The 19,552-nt window shown below is 33.7% G+C and overlaps 1 protein-coding gene across 25 annotated transcripts in view; it reads left to right on the top strand.

The window, feature by feature from the left end:
* The first annotated feature begins 70 nt into the window (after nucleotides 1-70).
* Nucleotides 71-19,552, top strand: part of LOC110021618 (protein tas-like) — a 34,594-nt gene continuing 15,112 nt past the window's right edge. For 9 of the 25 annotated variants that reach the window (XM_020720325.1, XM_020720231.1, XM_020720295.1 and 6 more), the window contains exons 1-10: nucleotides 547-706; nucleotides 797-896; nucleotides 997-1,105; nucleotides 12,323-12,411; nucleotides 15,514-15,570; nucleotides 15,735-15,843; nucleotides 16,150-16,251; nucleotides 16,337-16,401; nucleotides 16,913-17,016; nucleotides 17,096-17,160. In XM_020720325.1, coding sequence (XP_020575984.1) covers nucleotides 649-706; nucleotides 797-896; nucleotides 997-1,105; nucleotides 12,323-12,411; nucleotides 15,514-15,570; nucleotides 15,735-15,843; nucleotides 16,150-16,251; nucleotides 16,337-16,401; nucleotides 16,913-17,016; nucleotides 17,096-17,160 — 858 coding nt within the window. In that variant the 5' untranslated portion in view covers nucleotides 547-648. Of the gene's footprint in view, nucleotides 272-306; nucleotides 376-546; nucleotides 707-796; nucleotides 897-996; nucleotides 1,106-12,322; nucleotides 12,412-15,513; nucleotides 15,571-15,734; nucleotides 15,844-16,149; nucleotides 16,252-16,336; nucleotides 16,402-16,912; nucleotides 17,017-17,095; nucleotides 17,161-19,552 lie in introns of those variants that run through there. The other 16 variants (XM_020720282.1, XM_020720259.1, XM_020720252.1 and 13 more) reach the window with 9 other exon arrangements.

The following is a 19,552-nucleotide window of genomic DNA, read 5'->3' as shown; positions in this document are numbered from 1 at the left end:
AGGCATGTATGTAAATGCCTCTCCTTCTAATTATTAGTAACAGTTATTTCACCAAGGCATATATCTACAATTGCCGGCGTGCGAACTTGAATTTCACATATTCTGTAGAAGCTTTGTTAAGCCATGGCTCTACCTCTCTACCACCTTGCTCCCGATCTCCAAGTCTCTCGGCTTTGCCTGGGTTCTCTCTTTCTTTCTCGCTCCCCCCGACCCTAATCCCATTCCTCTCCCCTGCCGAGATTCATTAAATTCGCTGTGCGTTGCCCTTCAGGTACCATGACTTTTGGAGGGAGACCAGCCCTCCCCCCCCCATTCTCACCGCCTCCTCGACGAGGCTTTCGAGGCCGGTATCAACTTCTTTGACAGCGCCGAGATGTAATAATTGAGGATTAAGGAGTCCTAGATTCTTCATCCCAGTTTTGTTTTGGTTTTCTTGATCCACTTATATATGTATCCTTCTGTTTTTGCTCGAAATATAAACGAGCCGAACATGAGCTGAGCATGACTCGCTCGTGTTCGGCTCGTTTACACCCGTAGCCTCTCCTTCTAATTATTAGTAACACTTATTTCACCAAGAAGGCATATATCTACAATTGCGGCATGCGAACTTGAATTTCACATCATATTCTGTAGAAGCTTTGTTAAGCCATGGCTCTACCTCTCTACAACCTTGCTCCCGATCTCCAAGTCTCCCGGCTTTGCCTGGGTTCTCTCTTTCTTTCTTGCTCCCCCCGACCCTAATCCCATTCCTCTCCCCTGCCGAGATTCATTAAATTCGCTGTGCGTTGCCCTTCAGGTACCATGACTTTTGGAGAACAGAGCTCACTCCCGCATTCTCACCGCCTCCTCGACGAGGCTTTCGAGGCCGGCATCAACTTCTTCGACAGCGCCGAGATGTAATAATTGAGGATTATGGAGTCCTAGATTCTTCATTCCAGTTTTGTTTTGGTTTTCTTGATTCACTTATATATGCATCGTTTTGTTTTGCTGATTAAGGTATCCGGTGCCTCAGCGGAGAGAAACTCAAGGAAGGAGCGAGGAGTACCTTGGACTTTGGGTGAGGCAGCGGAGAATTCCGCGAAATCGCGTAGTCTTGGCCACTAAGGTACGCAACATTTTTCTTTTTTTAAGGGTAGGTTTACCCACCCTGTTCTTTTGGGAGAAATCTTTATGGAACTTTGATCTGCCTCTCAGTGAGCGTAAAAACCTATTGAGATGCGTAAAATTAGGGAGTTTTTTATGCCGGCATTACAGTTATCTGGCCTATCAATTACTTTCTTAGAAAGTGCTACCGTTTTAATGCTAAATTTTATGTAATGCCAAATGGGGGAACTCCATCTTACTTCGGACATTTTCAGCTTGTGTTATTATTTTTTTTTTTGAAAGTCTGTATATATTGCTACGAAGTTTGTCCGTGTCCATCCTTTTGTGCTGGGAGAAATGTACTTGGAAATCATTGCACCTTGCAATTGCTGAACAAATCCTTTAGGGGCTGTTTGATAGAGATTTTTAATAGGATTTATCACTACCATCACCACCAGCTACAACAAGAAGCCTTTGTCCCACCGAGTGGGGTCGGCTACATGAAGCATTTTTCTCCATTTTATTCTATTGAGTGTCATATTTTCATTTATATCTAATAATTTAACATCATTTTTAATATAACATGCCTTAGTCTTTTTAGATCCACCTCAACCGTTCTTAACATAAGCCAAATCTAAAACATCTCTTCGCTTAAATGTGTCATCAGATGGTTGACATTTTATGTGACCAAACCATCTAAGGCTTCTAATAAGATTTATCGTTAGATTTATTAAATTCAGCCAAAGGGCAAGAAGTGGAAGTTGAGTTTATTAATGGATTTACTACATCCTGTTTTGCCTTCGATTTTGCCTAAATCCCGAATTTACTAAATCTAGGGCTTTTGTGGATTTATGGATTAATGGACTTATGAATTTACTAAATACTATCAATGTAAATATTATTCACCGCTAAATAGCCCATTAATCTGTAAAAAGGATTTTTTATACTGGTATAACATTTGCTCTCCCACCATCAATGACATTCTCCATCCATGTTACCAACTATGTGCAAGTTTCTATGAATTGTCTAATAGCATATTAGTTATTTTAAACTAGATTTACAAAAGCTTTTTTTAATATAACAATATTTAAAAAAAAAGGATGTTGCATCGATCTGACTCATAACATGCAACGCTCGGTTTTCAACAGTCAGTAAACTGAAACAAGCATTTCATATATTGGAAATTGAAACAAAGCGAATAAGTTGAGACACAATTTAAACAGAGACGAAGGGAAGGTGCAGGAAGCAGACAAAGAGCGAGAAGGGTTGGACATACTCGTCCGAGCACCATAGCATTGAGCAAGTGATTTTTTGCGTGTCCGAGAGGCATAAGCATGGCGAGGAAGAAGAATAACAAGAAGAAGAAAGAGGAATACTTGCCTGCGAGGGACAAAGCCAAAGGTAGTAGACGTCGACTCTGACCATGAAGGACTTACCTACGCAGTCAATTGATGTTTACGAAGGAAGGAAGATTGTTGAGCGCAAGTTGGGGCTTCCTGGTGTATCGATTGAAGCCGAAGTTGACAACGATGACGAGCGAAACATGCGTACACTGCAATCGAGCAAATGGAGAGGAAGAAGACGGTGGGTGTTGTGCGAGCCGACAACAACAAAAGGTGTTACCGTGCCAATCGGGACAAATGCAAATGAATGAGCAAGTAAGGTCTTACACTAGGGTAGGTGGAATGGTCTTCAAGCTCGAACGACTAGAGCGTGCGAAATCGAGAGCCAAACTGCCTATGATTAATGACTGTGAATCGAGAAACTATAGTGTGCTTGTGTGGGATCAATCAAGATGAAGACGGAAGGTTTAATGTGCGTTGGAACATACATCCAATGTCTTACTGCATCTGAGGAAGCGAGCAAAACAAATAAGACATAGAAGTAACAAGTGATAAAAAGTAGTATGAGGTGGAAAGGTGAAACAATTTTTTCGTTCGAGCGATGAAGGAGTTGAAGTCATGTGAAATTATAATTGTTACCAAAAGGTCGATAAAATTGAGATAATTTTAATTAAGCATTTCTATTATACGTTATATATGTTTTAACACTATAATATCAAATTTAATTAGTTGTTTAAGAATATTATACATTAGAAGATATATTTGATGATGATTTTTAAAATTGAATAAGGGAAGCCCTTTTAATTTCAACAAAAAAAAATCAAAGAAATGAGTAGTCAAATCTAGTAACGATAAGAGTTATGTTGAAATATATATTTTAATACAATAAATAAGAAGCTTTCATATTAAATTAATGACAAAATAAGAGAAATTTTAATAGAAGTAAATATTAATAATTTAAATAAGATTATGGTAGAGAAAAAACAAGAAAAAAATTAATATTATCATATGAAGGTTAATAATTCAATTTCGAGCACTAAACATTAATTATGATTTATATACTTAATTAAGTGTAAACGCGAATTGAATTTATGTAATTGAATAAAAGAAAGATGCTATTTACCAAAAGAAGTAAATAAAACCAACTGACAATTATCGTTATATTTATAATTAAACACTCAATTAGAAAGGAAGTGATAGCGAAGGAAAAAAAAAATTATCAAGAGATCAAAGTGAGTGCTCTTACTTTTAAGTTATTGTCATTTTTGTTTCTTCTAAGCCGAATTCATTGATTATTACTTAAACTTGATTGCACCATTCTACTATGATTTATATGCTATTTTAGATATTGGTGATAACATTGTGATGAGCACACACACAAATATTGGAAATACGAATATTACACATTATTTAAAGGTAGAATTGAATGAAAAAAATATATGAATGATATGAACTGCATAGATTGATTGTATGTGAATGCTTGATTATGATGAAATTCACCCTTTTATGTTATTAGCGAGAGATTAAGATATCCGTGCGTGTAAATAGAAAAAAAATATTGATATTGATATATCTTTATTGGTATAATTTTAGACCGCGCTCCTGTGACATTTTTATATATATAAAATGATATAGACATGTTACTAATATAATAAAACATATTGAATGTTATGAATTGTTATGAATGATCATATCTAAAAAAGTAACATATGTGGTATTTTTATATTAATTTATAGTACTTTTGACTAACATGTATATTTTTTCCATTTTATTCCATTATTGTAGTTTAGAAGTAGATGTAATTACTGGCTTTTGTAGCTCATTGTTGTTTTAAATTAATATTTCAAGGTTAATCATTTGATTAAAAAATGAATAATAGATGAAATATTTATAGAAGACGTGAAAAATCGGAAATGAGGTAAATTTAACTGTATTACTTTAACTTACTTTATATAGTGATTCTTTTATTTGTTTTTGGATGATTATATGTTAGTTATAGAAATGATAATAGAAAAAAATTAATTAATATCGTTTGATTTTCTATTCCTACCTTTGTTAATTCTAAGTCCCGGGTCTGGCTTGTGACATAACAACTTGTTGACATGACATCTATATTGTTGGTCAGATCATTGACAAACTACATTTTATTCTTTTTTTTTCTTTGAGATCTCTTTTCGAATAGCAAGCTAGCCAAGGCCAACAATTGAAGGTCGTGGTGTTCTATTTCCTCTTTAAATTCCTCATTTCCACCTCTTCTCTTTCAAGCCATTTAATCTTTCATTGGAAAAACTCTTGTTTCTTTTTTGTCTTTTTTCTTGCCAAATTTGCTTTTATATGATCTGTTTGTAAAGTTAACTTTTGTAGCATTTTTGTTAATTTTTTGCTTGATTTAATGTACTTGTGATATATTGAATTTTGTGTTTTGTATTTTTTTTGACCAGGTGTTTATTATGTCTTCTTCTAAGATTTTGAAATTAATTAGTGTTTTTAATAGAGGATATAATAATTTAGGAGATATTGCACTATTATGGAGATATTGTTGAGTAAAAATTTTGATTATGCAAATATTTAATATTTTTGTAGATTGGCGTACTGAAAATTAATTTTTTGGTTACGATTGTAACATATGTTGTAACGTTTAATGTTGTAAATCGTAGTAGAAAAGATTTAAACTTTTATTAATGGTTGAGCAGATATGTGCACTCTATTTTAAACTATTTGACAAAAAAAGATGAATAGGAAGCATTATTAATACGTTTCCAGTTCAATTCAATCTTTATTTCCGCAAATTAATTTGTGTCATTTGAGACTTCATAATGGAAGGAAACATTACGTTAACTACGATGATCAATAATATATAATACACAAACTATATATAAATTATAATTGATATTGACTGACTTGGATTTATGATCTATTTTTTTGTTCAACAATTTTACCTGAAATGAATTTTCATGTTTTAAGATTAATGCTAGTTTTTCAATGGTGGTTTGACCAAAGCAAAGAACTTTGTGCCAACATTTGTTGGCAGTCAGAATAGAACACTATAAAGTCCTCTACATCCGTTAATTGAACAATTAAGGTTCATAATCCTTCATGTCCTCAATCTTAATTTTGTTAGGAACACAATTAATTTGAGGTTACCCTATTAGTGGTGGAGTTGTTGCGACATCAATTAATGATGATGAAGTTACCGAGTTGGTTTCAATGGATACCATCAACAAAATGTTAGTTGTTTATGTTGAAGTATTACTTCAATGGAGTGTTGTGTTCTTTTTCTTTTTGCAAGTGATACGTTGCTGCTTGTTATTTTTAATGTAGGGGCAGCCATTGAACGTCATTTATACATCATTGTTGTAGGGGCGGTCGACAGAACATGCAGCGAACCTTCTCAACATTCTTACATCATTGTTTCAACAACTTCTTTGTTATTTACAGCCGAGACAGCCATTGAACGTCATTTATCTCTCTCCAAATTCTGTCGACCGCCCCTAAATCATCCCTTGCTATTCCACTACCACCTCCCTGCTAATTTCGTTTCCTAAATATCTTCTAGGATCCCTAAAACGGGTATCACTTATAGTATTTTTCAGACCTATAAATTTTAATGTTTGACATTAATAGGTCAACTGATACACTACCAAAAAACTCACTTGATAATACAATGATTTTGAAATAATATTTTAGATCTTATGGTACAACATTGATTATAATATAATTTGAAATCCATTTTTAGTGAACTTTAGCAATTTTTTTTTGATGAGACAAACTATTTTGGTACTGGAATGAGTTGAACATAGTCTTGGCGGTTCTACATCAAACAATCAAAATCATAATTGAAAACTTCTCAAAGTCATTTGGAGGTGAAACATTCACCAAAGTTTGCATGCTTATTGTAAAACAAACATCTTAATGAAACAAAGTTAATGTGTCCAAGTTGCTTGAGCTCGTTAAGGCATTAATATGCCCACATATTAATTGATCAAAGTGGATTGTTTGATGGAGTTTTTAGGATCTTGATAGAAATAATTATAGAAATTTATAAATTGGTCATATTCTTGTAGATTTATGGGAAATTTTTTAGCAAAGATAAATTTGAGATTCTTAGAGAATCTTGAGTTTTCATCCATTGTTGCCATTCTATTGTCGATTGACGCTAATGTCCACCATAGCAAATCTATTGTCTATCGACGTTGATATCCGTAGTCTCATGTATGTCATCAATTGACTTCACATTGCTGTCCATCTTTGCTCATTAGCAGTGCCTATCACCAAAATCTGTCTCCTCGCCACCCATCAATGTCCTTTACTCGTCATTATTTATTCTCGTAATTTGTGCAATATCGACCATTAATGTTTTTGTCTATTGTCATCCACTATTACCTATTGGTGATGTTTGTTCCACTGTCATCCATCCATGTCATCTGCCACTGTTTTATAAAAAATAAAAGGAACAACACATAATTTAAAACAAATCTTCTATTTCATTAGCATTGATGAATTGAAAAATATTATAATGTTTTCAATGTATTTTATCATTACTCATTTTTAAAATAAAAGGCATACAGTTGATAATTTTTTAAAAACAAAAATAAATTATTGGCTATTTTAAAAATAAATTATCATTCATCATCATATATGAACTGATTTTCTCTTGAATTACTATCAATTCCCAATTTATGATAGATTTTCGTCTAAGAATAATAATTATGCAAAATAACAAGTTATATAAAGTAAACTTAAATGTATAAAATAGAAAAGAATATCGATCACTTTACCTGAACTATCTTTGCTTACTCTTACTCTCTGATTGAGATCTTTTCATGTTAACTCGACCGATATTCTAGTTATAAAGTGAATGTATGAAAATAAAAGTAAAAAATCTATAAAAATTAGAATATTCTATGTAAAGTTAAACCAAAGGCTTCTTTGACTGAATGTCGAGAGAGGAGGGAACTTTCAGGCGGGACTAGAAAACGAATTCGACGCTTCGAGCAGATGACTGGGAAGGTTTCTATGTAGGATTCCAAGCCGTCACAATGAAGGGCGGGGTGAGGACGATTTTGACTTGTTAGAGAGACAAAGAGTAAGGCATGCGTCATGCCTTGAGAGCGAGTTTGAGCAGGCTGCAAATGAATCGAGCGTTTGAAAAGTTACTCATGGCTTAGTCAATCATAGCTCATTTATGTTCATTTAATTAAGTAATTGAACGAGCTTGAATATTTTTATAAATACTTGATTAATAAATGAACAAGCTTGAACACATATTTTTCAACTCGTTTATAATCGTAACAAGATCGTTTGAAGCTCAATAAGATGTTCTCGATATTAACTTAAAATCTAATGTAAGTTATAATTTAATTTAGATAAAATGAGATTAGAATGAGTTTAACATTTAATTAATTTTTTTATTATTAACCAATACATAATAAAAAAATTAATTAAAAGTAAAATTTTAAATTAATTCCTTGTTTTTGCATGAAGTTTCACATTAAATATAATTTAATGAAATTATAAGTTTCTTATGAAGCTCACACTAATTACAAAAAAATATTAAATAAATAAATAAATATATATATATAAATAATAATAAATGAATCTACTCCTTCAGACTAGCTATAATTCTATTTCATATTTTTTTTATTTACTATTTTGATTCACTTAAGATTATGTAGAATTAATTTTTTATTTAAGCAAAGAAAACAAGAGTGCCATGACATTAAAATGGTGGTATTTTTGAATGGGAACATTTACCTACATACCATTCAATTACTATGTATTTTCAGATCTAGCACCTAAACTTCAATTTTTACATACATATCACTTCAATTTTTGCATTTCACTTTTTAAAAATTAAAATGGTAATTTGTTTGATGTGATATGAATGATTTGAGTGTTATAAATGAAAAAATAAAAGTTTAGGTATTGGATATGTAAATACATAGGAATTGGGTGATATGTATGAAATGCCCCTAAAATGTAACTGTGGTAGAGTTTTCTAATAGAAAAGACCCGTGGTCTCGCCATGCCCTCTGAGGCTTTCACATATGGAAAGTATTTTTTCCCACGTCTGAAAGGGATTTATGTATATTGTTGTTTAAATCTAAAGGAGCAACACACCCAACCAATTTTTTCTAGCAATTTGTGGGCATGCCGTTCTTATTTAGATCTTTGTTATAAAAAAATAAAAAAACATAAAAAAAAGATTAATTTTAAACTTATTTGAATTATTTTTATTTATCAAGGTTTAAACATTTGATCAATAGATCTGATTGATGATTTGATAAAACTACATGAGAATTAAGCTTGAATAGGCTCATACTCGACTCAGTTCATTTGTAGCCTTGGCAAGGGATAATTGGGCAAATTGATATATTTAAGAGGGGCAATGATCAAATTGCCTCCTCTTTATTAATAAAATTTTGCAATTTAGGGTGGGCAAACCGTCCACCCTCAACCCTCTGCCGACCCTCTATAATACATGGGTTTACCCCTAACTATTGACATTGCCTATCCCTTACTATATATCGACATAGTTGGTCCTCTATTGCTGGTTGGTTATCTACCCTTTGTCACCAATCGGTCATCTAGCCCCGATCACTTGTTCATTTTATTTATATGCTATCATCCATTAGCTGTCAAGCAATGCCAACATCCACCCTTTTCCCATCTCTTGTTTCTTTTCATCGATCTCAATCGAACATCGTTTTCATCCAAGTACATTGATTTTCTATTGCACGTTCTCAATAATCACTATTGCTTGTTTGTTGTCGATTAAGATTGACGTTCATCAATAGTATACCGTTATTGTAGGAGGCACCGAACAATAGTTTTGTTACACCACAATATTTCTCCTTAAATTGCAGCCCCACCACCTTCAACCTCAACACTAATTGAGCTCATGTTGAGTCTTTATTATTTCATAGTTCCAAGTATCCCTAATTGTAACCTCTATCTGCTTTCAGTATAATATCTGCTCTCCCTAAAATGAAAAAATCATGAAGCCTAGTTGAAATAGTTTTGTTAGATAGATTGATTTTCTACCACGTCACACCACACCTGTTTTTGTAGTTGATCTCCAATGGAAAACTCTATCGGACAATGCTGATCTACTCGTATCTTGTTTTCTTTCTTCAACCACGTCAGAGAATAGGACTTGGAGTGTTATTGTGCAACCAAATCCAACTTTACCATGAAAGCAGAGCCAAGTTCCCACAACTTCCTCCATCAATAATGAGGCAGCAAACTTTCCCTCTCAACATACACCTGGTGCGAAATATATTGTGCCTCAACCATGAGCGATCCCTTTGTTGTTCCGTCTGCAGAAGTTTTCTTACAACGAGCATTTCTCCTCCATCTCCCGGGAACTGGTATTCCTCACCCCGATCCTCAGCTTCTTCATCATCACTCACTTCCTCCACGACACCCTTTTTGGTAAATGACACCACACAACTTGTCTGGTAGCTGGAGGCGATGTCACCATATCCGTGGCATCTGAAGTATTTCAGGGCTGGAACTGTACCGGGCGTGCTACTGTTCTCAAGCTTCTTCCCACTATGATCAGCCTTATGAATATCCTATCCAGTCCTTCCCACTTCTCCCCGCTTGCTCCTTCTAGGGTCTACTGCTGTAGTGGGTTGTTTGAATTGAGGCTGATACCTCTGCTGTCTCTCCTGTCTTTGCACCTTTAGTGTTAAAGTTTGCACGTCCCCCAGTATCTAATTGGTTTGCAGTTATACCATATTACTAATGGCAGGCTTCAAACATCTCAAATATCTATGGAATGCTTCTCTATCTTTTTCAATTCACATTTTAACTTGAACTGCATAAATTATGACATATATTCCTACACTGATAGCTTCTTCTACTGCAAATGGTGAAGTTTAATGAAAATATTTTGACGGTAGTGCAGGGGTAGATACTATCTCTGCATTGCCTTTTCATTTTCTACAAGATCTGATTTTGTCTCGTCATTCTCTCTATCACTTCCTCTTTATGTTTTCCCACAATAAAGAAGCATTCTTCATTAAATTCTGTGATCTGACACATTCTTGTATTCAAAGATCTTCTCAACAGTCTGCATGCACTAAAAAAAATCAGCTGGATTCATCGTCTCATCGAAGCTTGGTAGGTCCACCTTAAACTCCAAGATCTCTGTGCCCTCCGATAGGCACTTCTTCTCTCGGCCGCCTCTAATACTAAATTCCGAAATGCCCAGATCGATTCTCTTCTTCATTGAAGTCACCCTTATGATAAGCGCTCTTCTGGTTCTCCACGAATCTCACTATTACAATCAACAGTGACCTCTTCCATGGTCACCTGGAGTTGTTGTAACATTTGGCGGAGTATTCATTGTATATCACCCATGGTAAAGTCTTGGTCAGGTTTGGACAATTGTTTTCTTGGCGGCATAGTTAGGGCTTAGGGTTGGATGGGTGGGAGGCGGTGTGTAGGGTGTGGAAAGAAAATTTTTGGTGGGGGGGGGAGATAGGTTTGGGTATGGAGGATACTAGAAACCCTAGGATAGGACTAGGTTTAGGCTAGCTTTGATACCAAATAATACTAGAGTTAAGCCCAAACCACTACTGGAAAAACATATATTATTACGGAAAGCAAATAGAGGTTACAATCAGAAACACTTGGAACTAGGAAATAAGAAAGACTCAACACAAGCTCAACAAGGGTTGAGGTTGAAGGCGGTGGGGCTGCTGTTCAAGGAGAAATAGTGGCTAAATTGGGCTGGGTGGTGAACGACAGCGAGTTGGAGGTGGTTGGAAGAGGTGGCTACAAGTTGGATGTGGTTGGAAGGGGGTGGCAGCAGACTCGAGGTGGCTGGAAGGGGGCAGCAGCAAGTAGGTAGGTGGCTGGAGGAGTCGATAGCAAATTGGGGGCGGCTGGAAGAGGTGGCAGTGAGTTGCAGCCAACAGCAAACTGGGGGTAGCTGGAAGAGGCGGCAGTGAGTTAGGGATGTCTGGAAGAGGGTAGAAGCAGGCGGGAGGTGCCTGGGAGGGGGGGCGACAGCAATTAGGTAGGTGGCGGAAGGGGCTTGCAGTAAAAGCGGGAGGCGGCTGGAAGGGCTGGCAGCAATGGTTGGCTGCAGGAAAACAGCGAAAAGGCTGTTTTCTGGGTGGCGGCAGCAACCATGAAAATTGTGGCAGTGGAGGAGTGGTGGGAAGCATGAAACATTAGATAAACACTGCCGTAGGACGAGTTAGAGCCGGGTCACCTTCTCGCCTTCGGATATAGCCCTAGGAGAGAACAATGAGATGCCAGCAGCATTCTTGATAGAAAACTCAGAAAGCTGAAATCCTAAGACAAAGGAAACGCATATATAAGCCCTTGATAACTCAGATTGGAACCCCCTATGGAAATGAGGCTCTAATCCGTAGTGGAACGGCTGATTGGCCCTCCCGTCTCTGGACTGGTTCGGTCCAGATGAAAAAATACATGGGATTTTCCTGCTGCTCCCTCTTCGTCAGCACCTGCATCGTATTGTTTATCATATTTACGTGTGGGTAGAATTTTTATGCAACGTTGAGACAATAAGTTCTTTTTCTACCTCTGCTAGTATTCCTACAAGCAGCATGCTCCTGCCGTAATTTAATTTATTGTCCCTAATTCCAAATCTATTCTCATTACCATCTTTTTTTATTATGCATGTTGAAGCTATCTTGTTTTCACATTTCTACATCTTATAGCTAGAATTTAATTTTTTTTTCCTTTCGGAAGCTCGTGACATATCTAAATGACCATTTGAAACCTGCGCGTTAGCCTGTTTCCCGCACAACTACATCTTCTCCTATAGCTGAACAGTCATAACCTCATCTATTAGTCCTCTAGCTTGTTTCTGGTTTTTCTTTTTTTGGAATGAGGATTTTAATTTCGTCCATCTTCAGGTTGCCGGGCCTTCTGGTCAGATGACTTGGATTCGAGAGGGGCCCAAGTCTTTGGATGCTGGCAACATTTTAACAGCCATTGACGGCAGGTTTGTTTTTAGCTGTAACTTGACCATCCTGTTGTTTTTGTTGGAAGATTTACATACATCCCACTTAATTCCTTTATATTTACATATCTAACAAAATTTGAACATGCAGACCACCTTACCGATGAATGAAAAGGCAGTGTTTTTTATGTGATATCAAAGATTTGAGTGTTTTTTGTAAAAAGCAAAATATTGGTGTAAGATGTGTAAATACATAGGAATTGAGTGGTATGTAGGTAAATGCCCCTTTGTTGTTTTTATCTCAGGCACCCTTTTGAATCGAAGAATATTCTTAATACCACTGTTTATTAATTGTAGAAGTTCACTGGCCAATTAGAGTTTATTCCATGCAAATGCTCATTACTTGTGTAATGCCTGGTATTATTTTCTCCTATTAACGCCACCGTTACATCAGAGTCCTATCGAGCAGGAGAGTTGTATCTAGCAGAGCAATAGAGAGTTGTGTCGAGCAGGAGAGTCACATCAAGCAATGCTATAGAGAGTCATATCGAGCAACTCTTGCGACATTTAAGAAGAGGCGAGAAAGAGAGCAGGGGCCATAGAAGAAGAAAAGGAAGGAGATGAAGGAAGTCACATACCTTGATGATGACTCCACATTCAAGCAAAGGAAAGGTGTCAGCATTAATTTTGATTGTTTGGGCGACTCATGTGCTTGTAGGGCACGCGAGAGACGAACCTAGGAAGAAGAAGAAGAGCATTGATGGTTTCTTGTGCAAAAGAAGAGGAAGAATCGAGCTCCTGTGGTGCGGTTTGAGCAGGAGGAAGGAGGAGCGAGCCTTTGTGCGCGAAGAGAAAGAAGGATATCGCAACCGGGAGACATGAACAGGAGAGTACTGTAGGTGTGCAATCCTAGCCGAACCGAACTGCAAAGGAGAGGAGCTAGCGTACCATATAAGGAGAGGGAAAAAGACTTGGCATGTAGGGGAATCGATCCAAGAGTCAACGACTTTGAGCATAAGAACAAGAGGGAGGAAACGACTCGTGCGAGAAGTACTGAACCAAACCGGTTAAGATAAGTTAGGGTTTTGAAATATTAATTTGTGAATTTGATATATATGTTTTATTATTAATTGTTAAACGTAATATTTAATTAAATTTGGATTCAAGCTATATAACTTTCAAATTTGGATCGAAAAAAGTTGACGACAGTAATGAAATGTTAGAGTTTTATTTCCCAAAAATATTTGTTTATTTAATATTAGTATTAATTGCAATGATTAAATTTGAAATTGAAGAATTGAAATTATAATTAATAATAACATAATAAGATAATAATTAAAAATTAATACTAATTAAAGCATAATTAAATAATATGATAAAATTTAGTGACGTGAACGTCTATATATTTAATAGGTGTCAATTTTAAACTGGTGACAAAAGTTAAGAACATGGAAATCAACTATGATCGAGGCGAGTACTTGTAAATCTGATACATCCTATTATTTGTTTAGATGGATTTTATACTGGAAGACTAAAATTAAAATGATTTATCTACTTTTTGAGTTCATTTGATCATATTGAATTATATGTTATTGAAATTTATATATATTTATTTATTGCTTAATTCAATGTATTATATTATGTACTGAATGATATGAAAATAAGAATGAAATTGACTGTTTTGATTGCTTACATGTGTATATTTGGCTGTGATGGAGCTCACTGCTTTATGGTATTAGTGGGGAAACGCTAAGATACCCATAACGTAAATTGAGAAAGGTATTAATATTGACGTGTCTTTATTAGTTTAATGTTAGACGGTGCTTTTGTGACGGTTGTATAAATATAAAATGTTATAAATGTATTACTGATATTGTAAAACACATTGAATATTATATAATATCGTGTTCAATCAGATTCATAAATTATCAAATCCTTTAATATTGATTTACTTAAAATTTAACCTACATGCATATTATTTCATTTTCGTTACGTTACAATGGTTTCAAAGTATGTGTACTTACGAACATTTTTAGCTCATTATTGTTTTAAACTAACAATACATGTTTAATCATTTTATTAAAAGATGAACAATAAAAAATGAAATGTATATAGAAAACTTGAACAACTCAGAGGTAAGGTAAAAATTTATTTTTTTTTATTTTAACTATTTTTCTTATTGACTCTTTCAATTTATTTGGATTGAAAACCGTTAGTGATAGAATTGTAATAAAAGAAAAAGTTAATTTTACCGTCCAACCGTCTGTTCCCATCTTGGTTGATTACAAGCACTGGGCCAAGTCGTGACAACTTGTGACAAATTATTAATTTGGAAGGAGGTCTAGGTAAGTTTTGTATGTGTACGGATAGTGACTGTAAATTTGTTTGTTTGAAGCATGTTAATGGATCCAAAGTGGTGTATATTTAAATTATGGTTAATATAGATTTACACAGAAGTTTTGTGTCATTTTGATTGATATGTATCTGCATTATGAACGAGTGATAAATTAGTAATGGAAAGCTCTGATATTAGGTTGTTCGAGTCGAGCTTGAGACTATTTGTTTGACAGAAATAAAGGATTAAAAGGGTTAAATGTCAGAATTTCCTGGGACTGTGCTCGTTAAGGGTGTCTGCTTGGGGCGGCTGCAATTTTTTAAAAATATGGTTGTAAATTGTGGTGCAGAAACTACTTAGTGGTTGTAAAATTGTGGTGCAGAAACTACTTAGAAAATTGTGGTGTGAATTATAAATATATATATTTTACAAAAAAATCAGACAATAGTTTTCTTACAACCACCAGATCTTAACAAGTTAGGTTGAAAAAAACAGTTTCCCATCATAAAGATTTATAGAAAACAACAAAAAAATACTTTCCCAAACAGATCTGTGGTGGTGGTTTAAAACATAAAGCAGACAGAAAACTGTCCCGAACAAACCTAGATGGAATTTTTGAGATGTATATATTGTTTTGAGCATTTTATGACACTGGATGAATCTTAGTTTTATACATTTATTTGATTGTGAGAAAAATTCCACTGGATGGTTGGATGTTGTTTATTAATTTGTTCTTTTTCTTCTTTAATTGATAATGTTTGGTTCATTAATACTTCAAAATTCTTAATGGTTATTTTTGCTTCATTCAGCCTGTCGAGGATGCAGACCGACTACATTGATCTATATCAGATACATTGGCCTGACCGGTATGCTTGCTTCTATATTTTAGTAATTCTCTTATGCTGCAATTTCTGGTTCTGGTTAACCTTATGTTGATTGGGGTCACCTATTCCTTGAGAGTTCTCTACAATTTAATTTGTGTTTTCCAAAGTTTTCTTCCTAAGTCTTGCAATTTTCTTCTGTATTTTAGTTATGTTCCCATGTTTGGTGAAACTGAATATTGTCCAAGCTATCAATACAGCTCTGTTCCTATAGAGGAACAACTTGATGCTCTTGGCAAAGCTATTTCTGCTGGTAAGGTATGCTCTTAGATTTATTTTGCACTGATATAGCTGTTTGCTGGATGAATTATCAAATACGAAGATTTTACATACATGTCACTTTACCCGTGCATTAAAAGGCGATTCCACTTTTTAATTTAAAAGTTAAAATGGTGGTAAAAGTTAAAATGGTGGTATTTTATGTGATATGAAAGATTTGGGTGGTTTAAATATGAAAAGCAAAGTTTAGGTGTTAGATATGTTAAATACATCGGAATTGTGTGATATGTTGTAAATGCCCCTAGTCATATAATACAAGGTAACATATTTATATTCATTTTGTAGATAAGATACATTGGTTTAAGCAATGAAACTGCTTACGGGGTAATGAAGTTTCTTCAAATTGCTAAAGGTGGTAACTTGGACCATAAGATAGTGTCGCTTCAGGTCAGAAAAGTTTCCTATAGCTGTTCAATAAAATATTTTTATCCCCTATTAGATTTTCAAGACAAATTACCAATTATTATCGCAGAACTCCTACAACTTAGTTTGTCGAAATTTTGACTCTGGATTAGCTGAGTGCTGCCATCATGAAAGGTAAATTTTTTTTTTGTATCATCGTATCAGTAGTTTTCTATAATTTATAGGAATACCCATCTAATTTGCACTGTGTATGTGCATATAGCTAGTGTTTGTTGTGAATGAAATGCCGTAAAGATCTTTACCTTCCCATCATTTCTAGTATGCAACAAATATGCCGTCTAACCCTTTTGTGGACATGCACATTTGAGATGTTTAATAAGTCCCAAACAGTAGTTTCCATGGTTCTATTAACTTTTGGAATGGCTTACATAACCTTTTTGGTATCTTTATATACTTTATTCTTGATTCAATTAGTTCATGAGTAGAATATAGAAGCTGTTTTTGGGCTAACTATTTGTCGAAAGAAAACCACTTAAAAGACTTCTTTTCTTCAAGTGATTCAGGATTTTCTTAGGGTAAATGTCCCATAAAACCCTATGCCTAGATTAATTTGAAATTATGAACTTAGTAGCAGGAGTTTCCTTGATTTACTCATTAATTTTTTTGTTTATTGAAAACCTTACAGGATTAGCATGTTGGCTTACAGCCCAATGGCCATGGGAATACTATCCGGAAAATATTTTTCTACTGATGCTGGCCCAAATGATGCAAGATTCAATATCTACAAAGGTTCTGAACCAACAGTGATATATTCAATTCAATATATTAAGCCCTTCGATTGTTCATTTTGCTTATATTTCTTTGCCAGGAAAGTACTCTGAAGGTGAATCTAGATACAATCTTTCAAATCCTATTTTGAAAGCTGCTGTTCATGTATGCATTGTTTCCTTTTTCTTATTTACTTATATTTAATGACTGATTCAAAAAAAACATGGTAAAGGAAAATCAGCTCATATGAAAGTCAATAAAGAATAGCTTTTGAAGCCAGAGTGCATAGCTTTTATAGTAGAAAAAAATAGAAAATGTATGGATGATATGTAAAATTTAGAATGTGAAGCTAGCAATTATAGGGTAATAGTAATAAATGATCTTTTGCTGGTATAATTTTACACATGTGAATGTATCTGTGAGGATTTAAATTGAAGAATCTAAGCTAAGAATAAAAAGGAAAATATTTAGTATCATGATAAACGTTATCACAAGGACTTCAATGTCAATTCTATGGAAAAACAATAGTACTTGCTATGTTGTCGAGACAGATTGTGGTAGCACTTACTTGGGGCAAGATTGGGCTAATCAATAGTGATGGCTGGTTTAGGAATTTACAATGGATGGAGAAAATATGTTAATAATGTGGGAAGATATAATAAATGGAAATAAGTACAAAAGAGAAGGATTAGGGCAAAGTTGAAAAGCTAACATCATGTGAAACAAGGAAAAAATAGAAGTGAATGATTCATAATGTGGACCTCAAATGGAGAGGCTAATTAACTCTTCTGATTGTGTGTTAAACAACCCAAAGCTAGTGCATACATGCTTCTTACAGGTTTGCATGTTGGTATTGTCCCAGTTCAATTTGGAAAGTATGAAACTTGTGTCCGTTATTGTTTGAAACTAAAATGGCCAGTATTAAAGCATGCATCTATGAGAGTTTTTGTTAGTTTGGATCAACTACATATTGAGAATTTTGATTCTTTGTTAACTTGAAATGAAAATTGATCCTAATTTCGACTCCAATTTTCATAGCAAGTTCACTTTTCTTTCTCTTGAAAATTTTCTTTCATGCTCAACATGTGCTTTGTTTTTATGAAATGTCATTTTTACATTATTTCTTTCTATTTGATCTTCAACATTAAAGGTGTCACGACTCTGACCAAGAAATTAGAATTGACTAAGGCGGGCACGATGAATAGATGGTGAAAGACATTTTTAAATTTTAAGATTAGTCCGCAATAACATTCATCTAAAAAGAGTCATTAATTCAAAATACACATAGAAACAATTTTCTAACAAATATATATGACTATCCAATCATACAACAAAACAAGTAAAATGATAAAATTGATAAAGCATAGTAACAAATAAATTGGTATCTATCATCATTGTGCTTCTCTTTTTCCTTTAAACCAAATAGCTTATATCAGTCATATCAATCTATCAATTCTCTTCCTGAAAATGACAGTTAAGGAAGAAGTTTTGTTTTTAAAAACTTAGTAACTATTATTTATTATGCATTAAATCATTATGCAAATATCTAATATGCATGTTCCAAAAAAATTATTGATCCTAAAGTAAAAGTTTTCCTATTTTAATTTTTATAAAATGAAATTTAATTATGTTATAAATTATATTTTCATTTTCATTTAATTTTTTCTTTTACTTTTAGAAGTCATCTTAGGAGCACCGTCAAAACCTTTTCTAATTTGTATCATAAAAACAAAATAAATTTTATTTCTTTTTTCATTTTGTGCTATAAATGCACAATCATGTTATTTTTTTTTTCTTTAAAGTGCACGAATACAATAGGATCCTCTGTTAAGACTATAGGATGTGACTCCTGATAGACTTTATTTTATTTCTTTCCATAATTAAATTCATTTAATATTTTATTTATTGTATCACAAGATAAAAAAATGGAAACCATAAAACATGCAAATCACTTTCACATATGTTCATTGAATTCTAATTTTTTTTTTAATATGCATAAAAACAAAACATTTTAAAAACATAAAAGTATTAATTTAATATAAATAAAGTAATAATTAATCACTTTGATTTCACCTATAAAATGATCCTTTCAAATTCAATTGTTCTCTTATGTGTTTCCTGTCATTAATTAACATAACCCTAAAATAATACTTAAATACAATTTTAATTCTATAAAAGGAATTTACTTTAAATAATTTTAACATAACTTACTAAAAACTGTTTAGATGATTGGTTTGATTCTCCCTTGCTCTTCAAATTATAATAACATTATTAATTCATAGAATTTTAATATTAAATTGCTAACACTTTTAGTAAAAATTATTTATATAATCAAGGCATAAAACCATAAAACCTTACCTTTCTTCACTTTGTCTTTTTCTTTTGCACAAATATCAATCCCAATCTCTCGCAGTTGCTTGTCTAATTAATCATTGATATTATTTATTAAAAATTAATAAAATTTAATAACATTTATTTATTTTAATAAAATAATTAATATGACTACTATTATTAACCCTATAATACTAGAGTTAACCCAAATTACAATAGAAAAAAA

The sequence above is a fragment of the Phalaenopsis equestris genome, unplaced genomic scaffold (assembly GCF_001263595.1).
Source record: "Phalaenopsis equestris unplaced genomic scaffold, ASM126359v1 Scaffold000002, whole genome shotgun sequence".
Lineage (NCBI taxonomy): Eukaryota > Viridiplantae > Streptophyta > Magnoliopsida > Asparagales > Orchidaceae > Phalaenopsis > Phalaenopsis equestris.
Note: the sequence above shows the minus strand (reverse complement) of the source record. Positions and strands in the feature narration are given on the sequence as shown.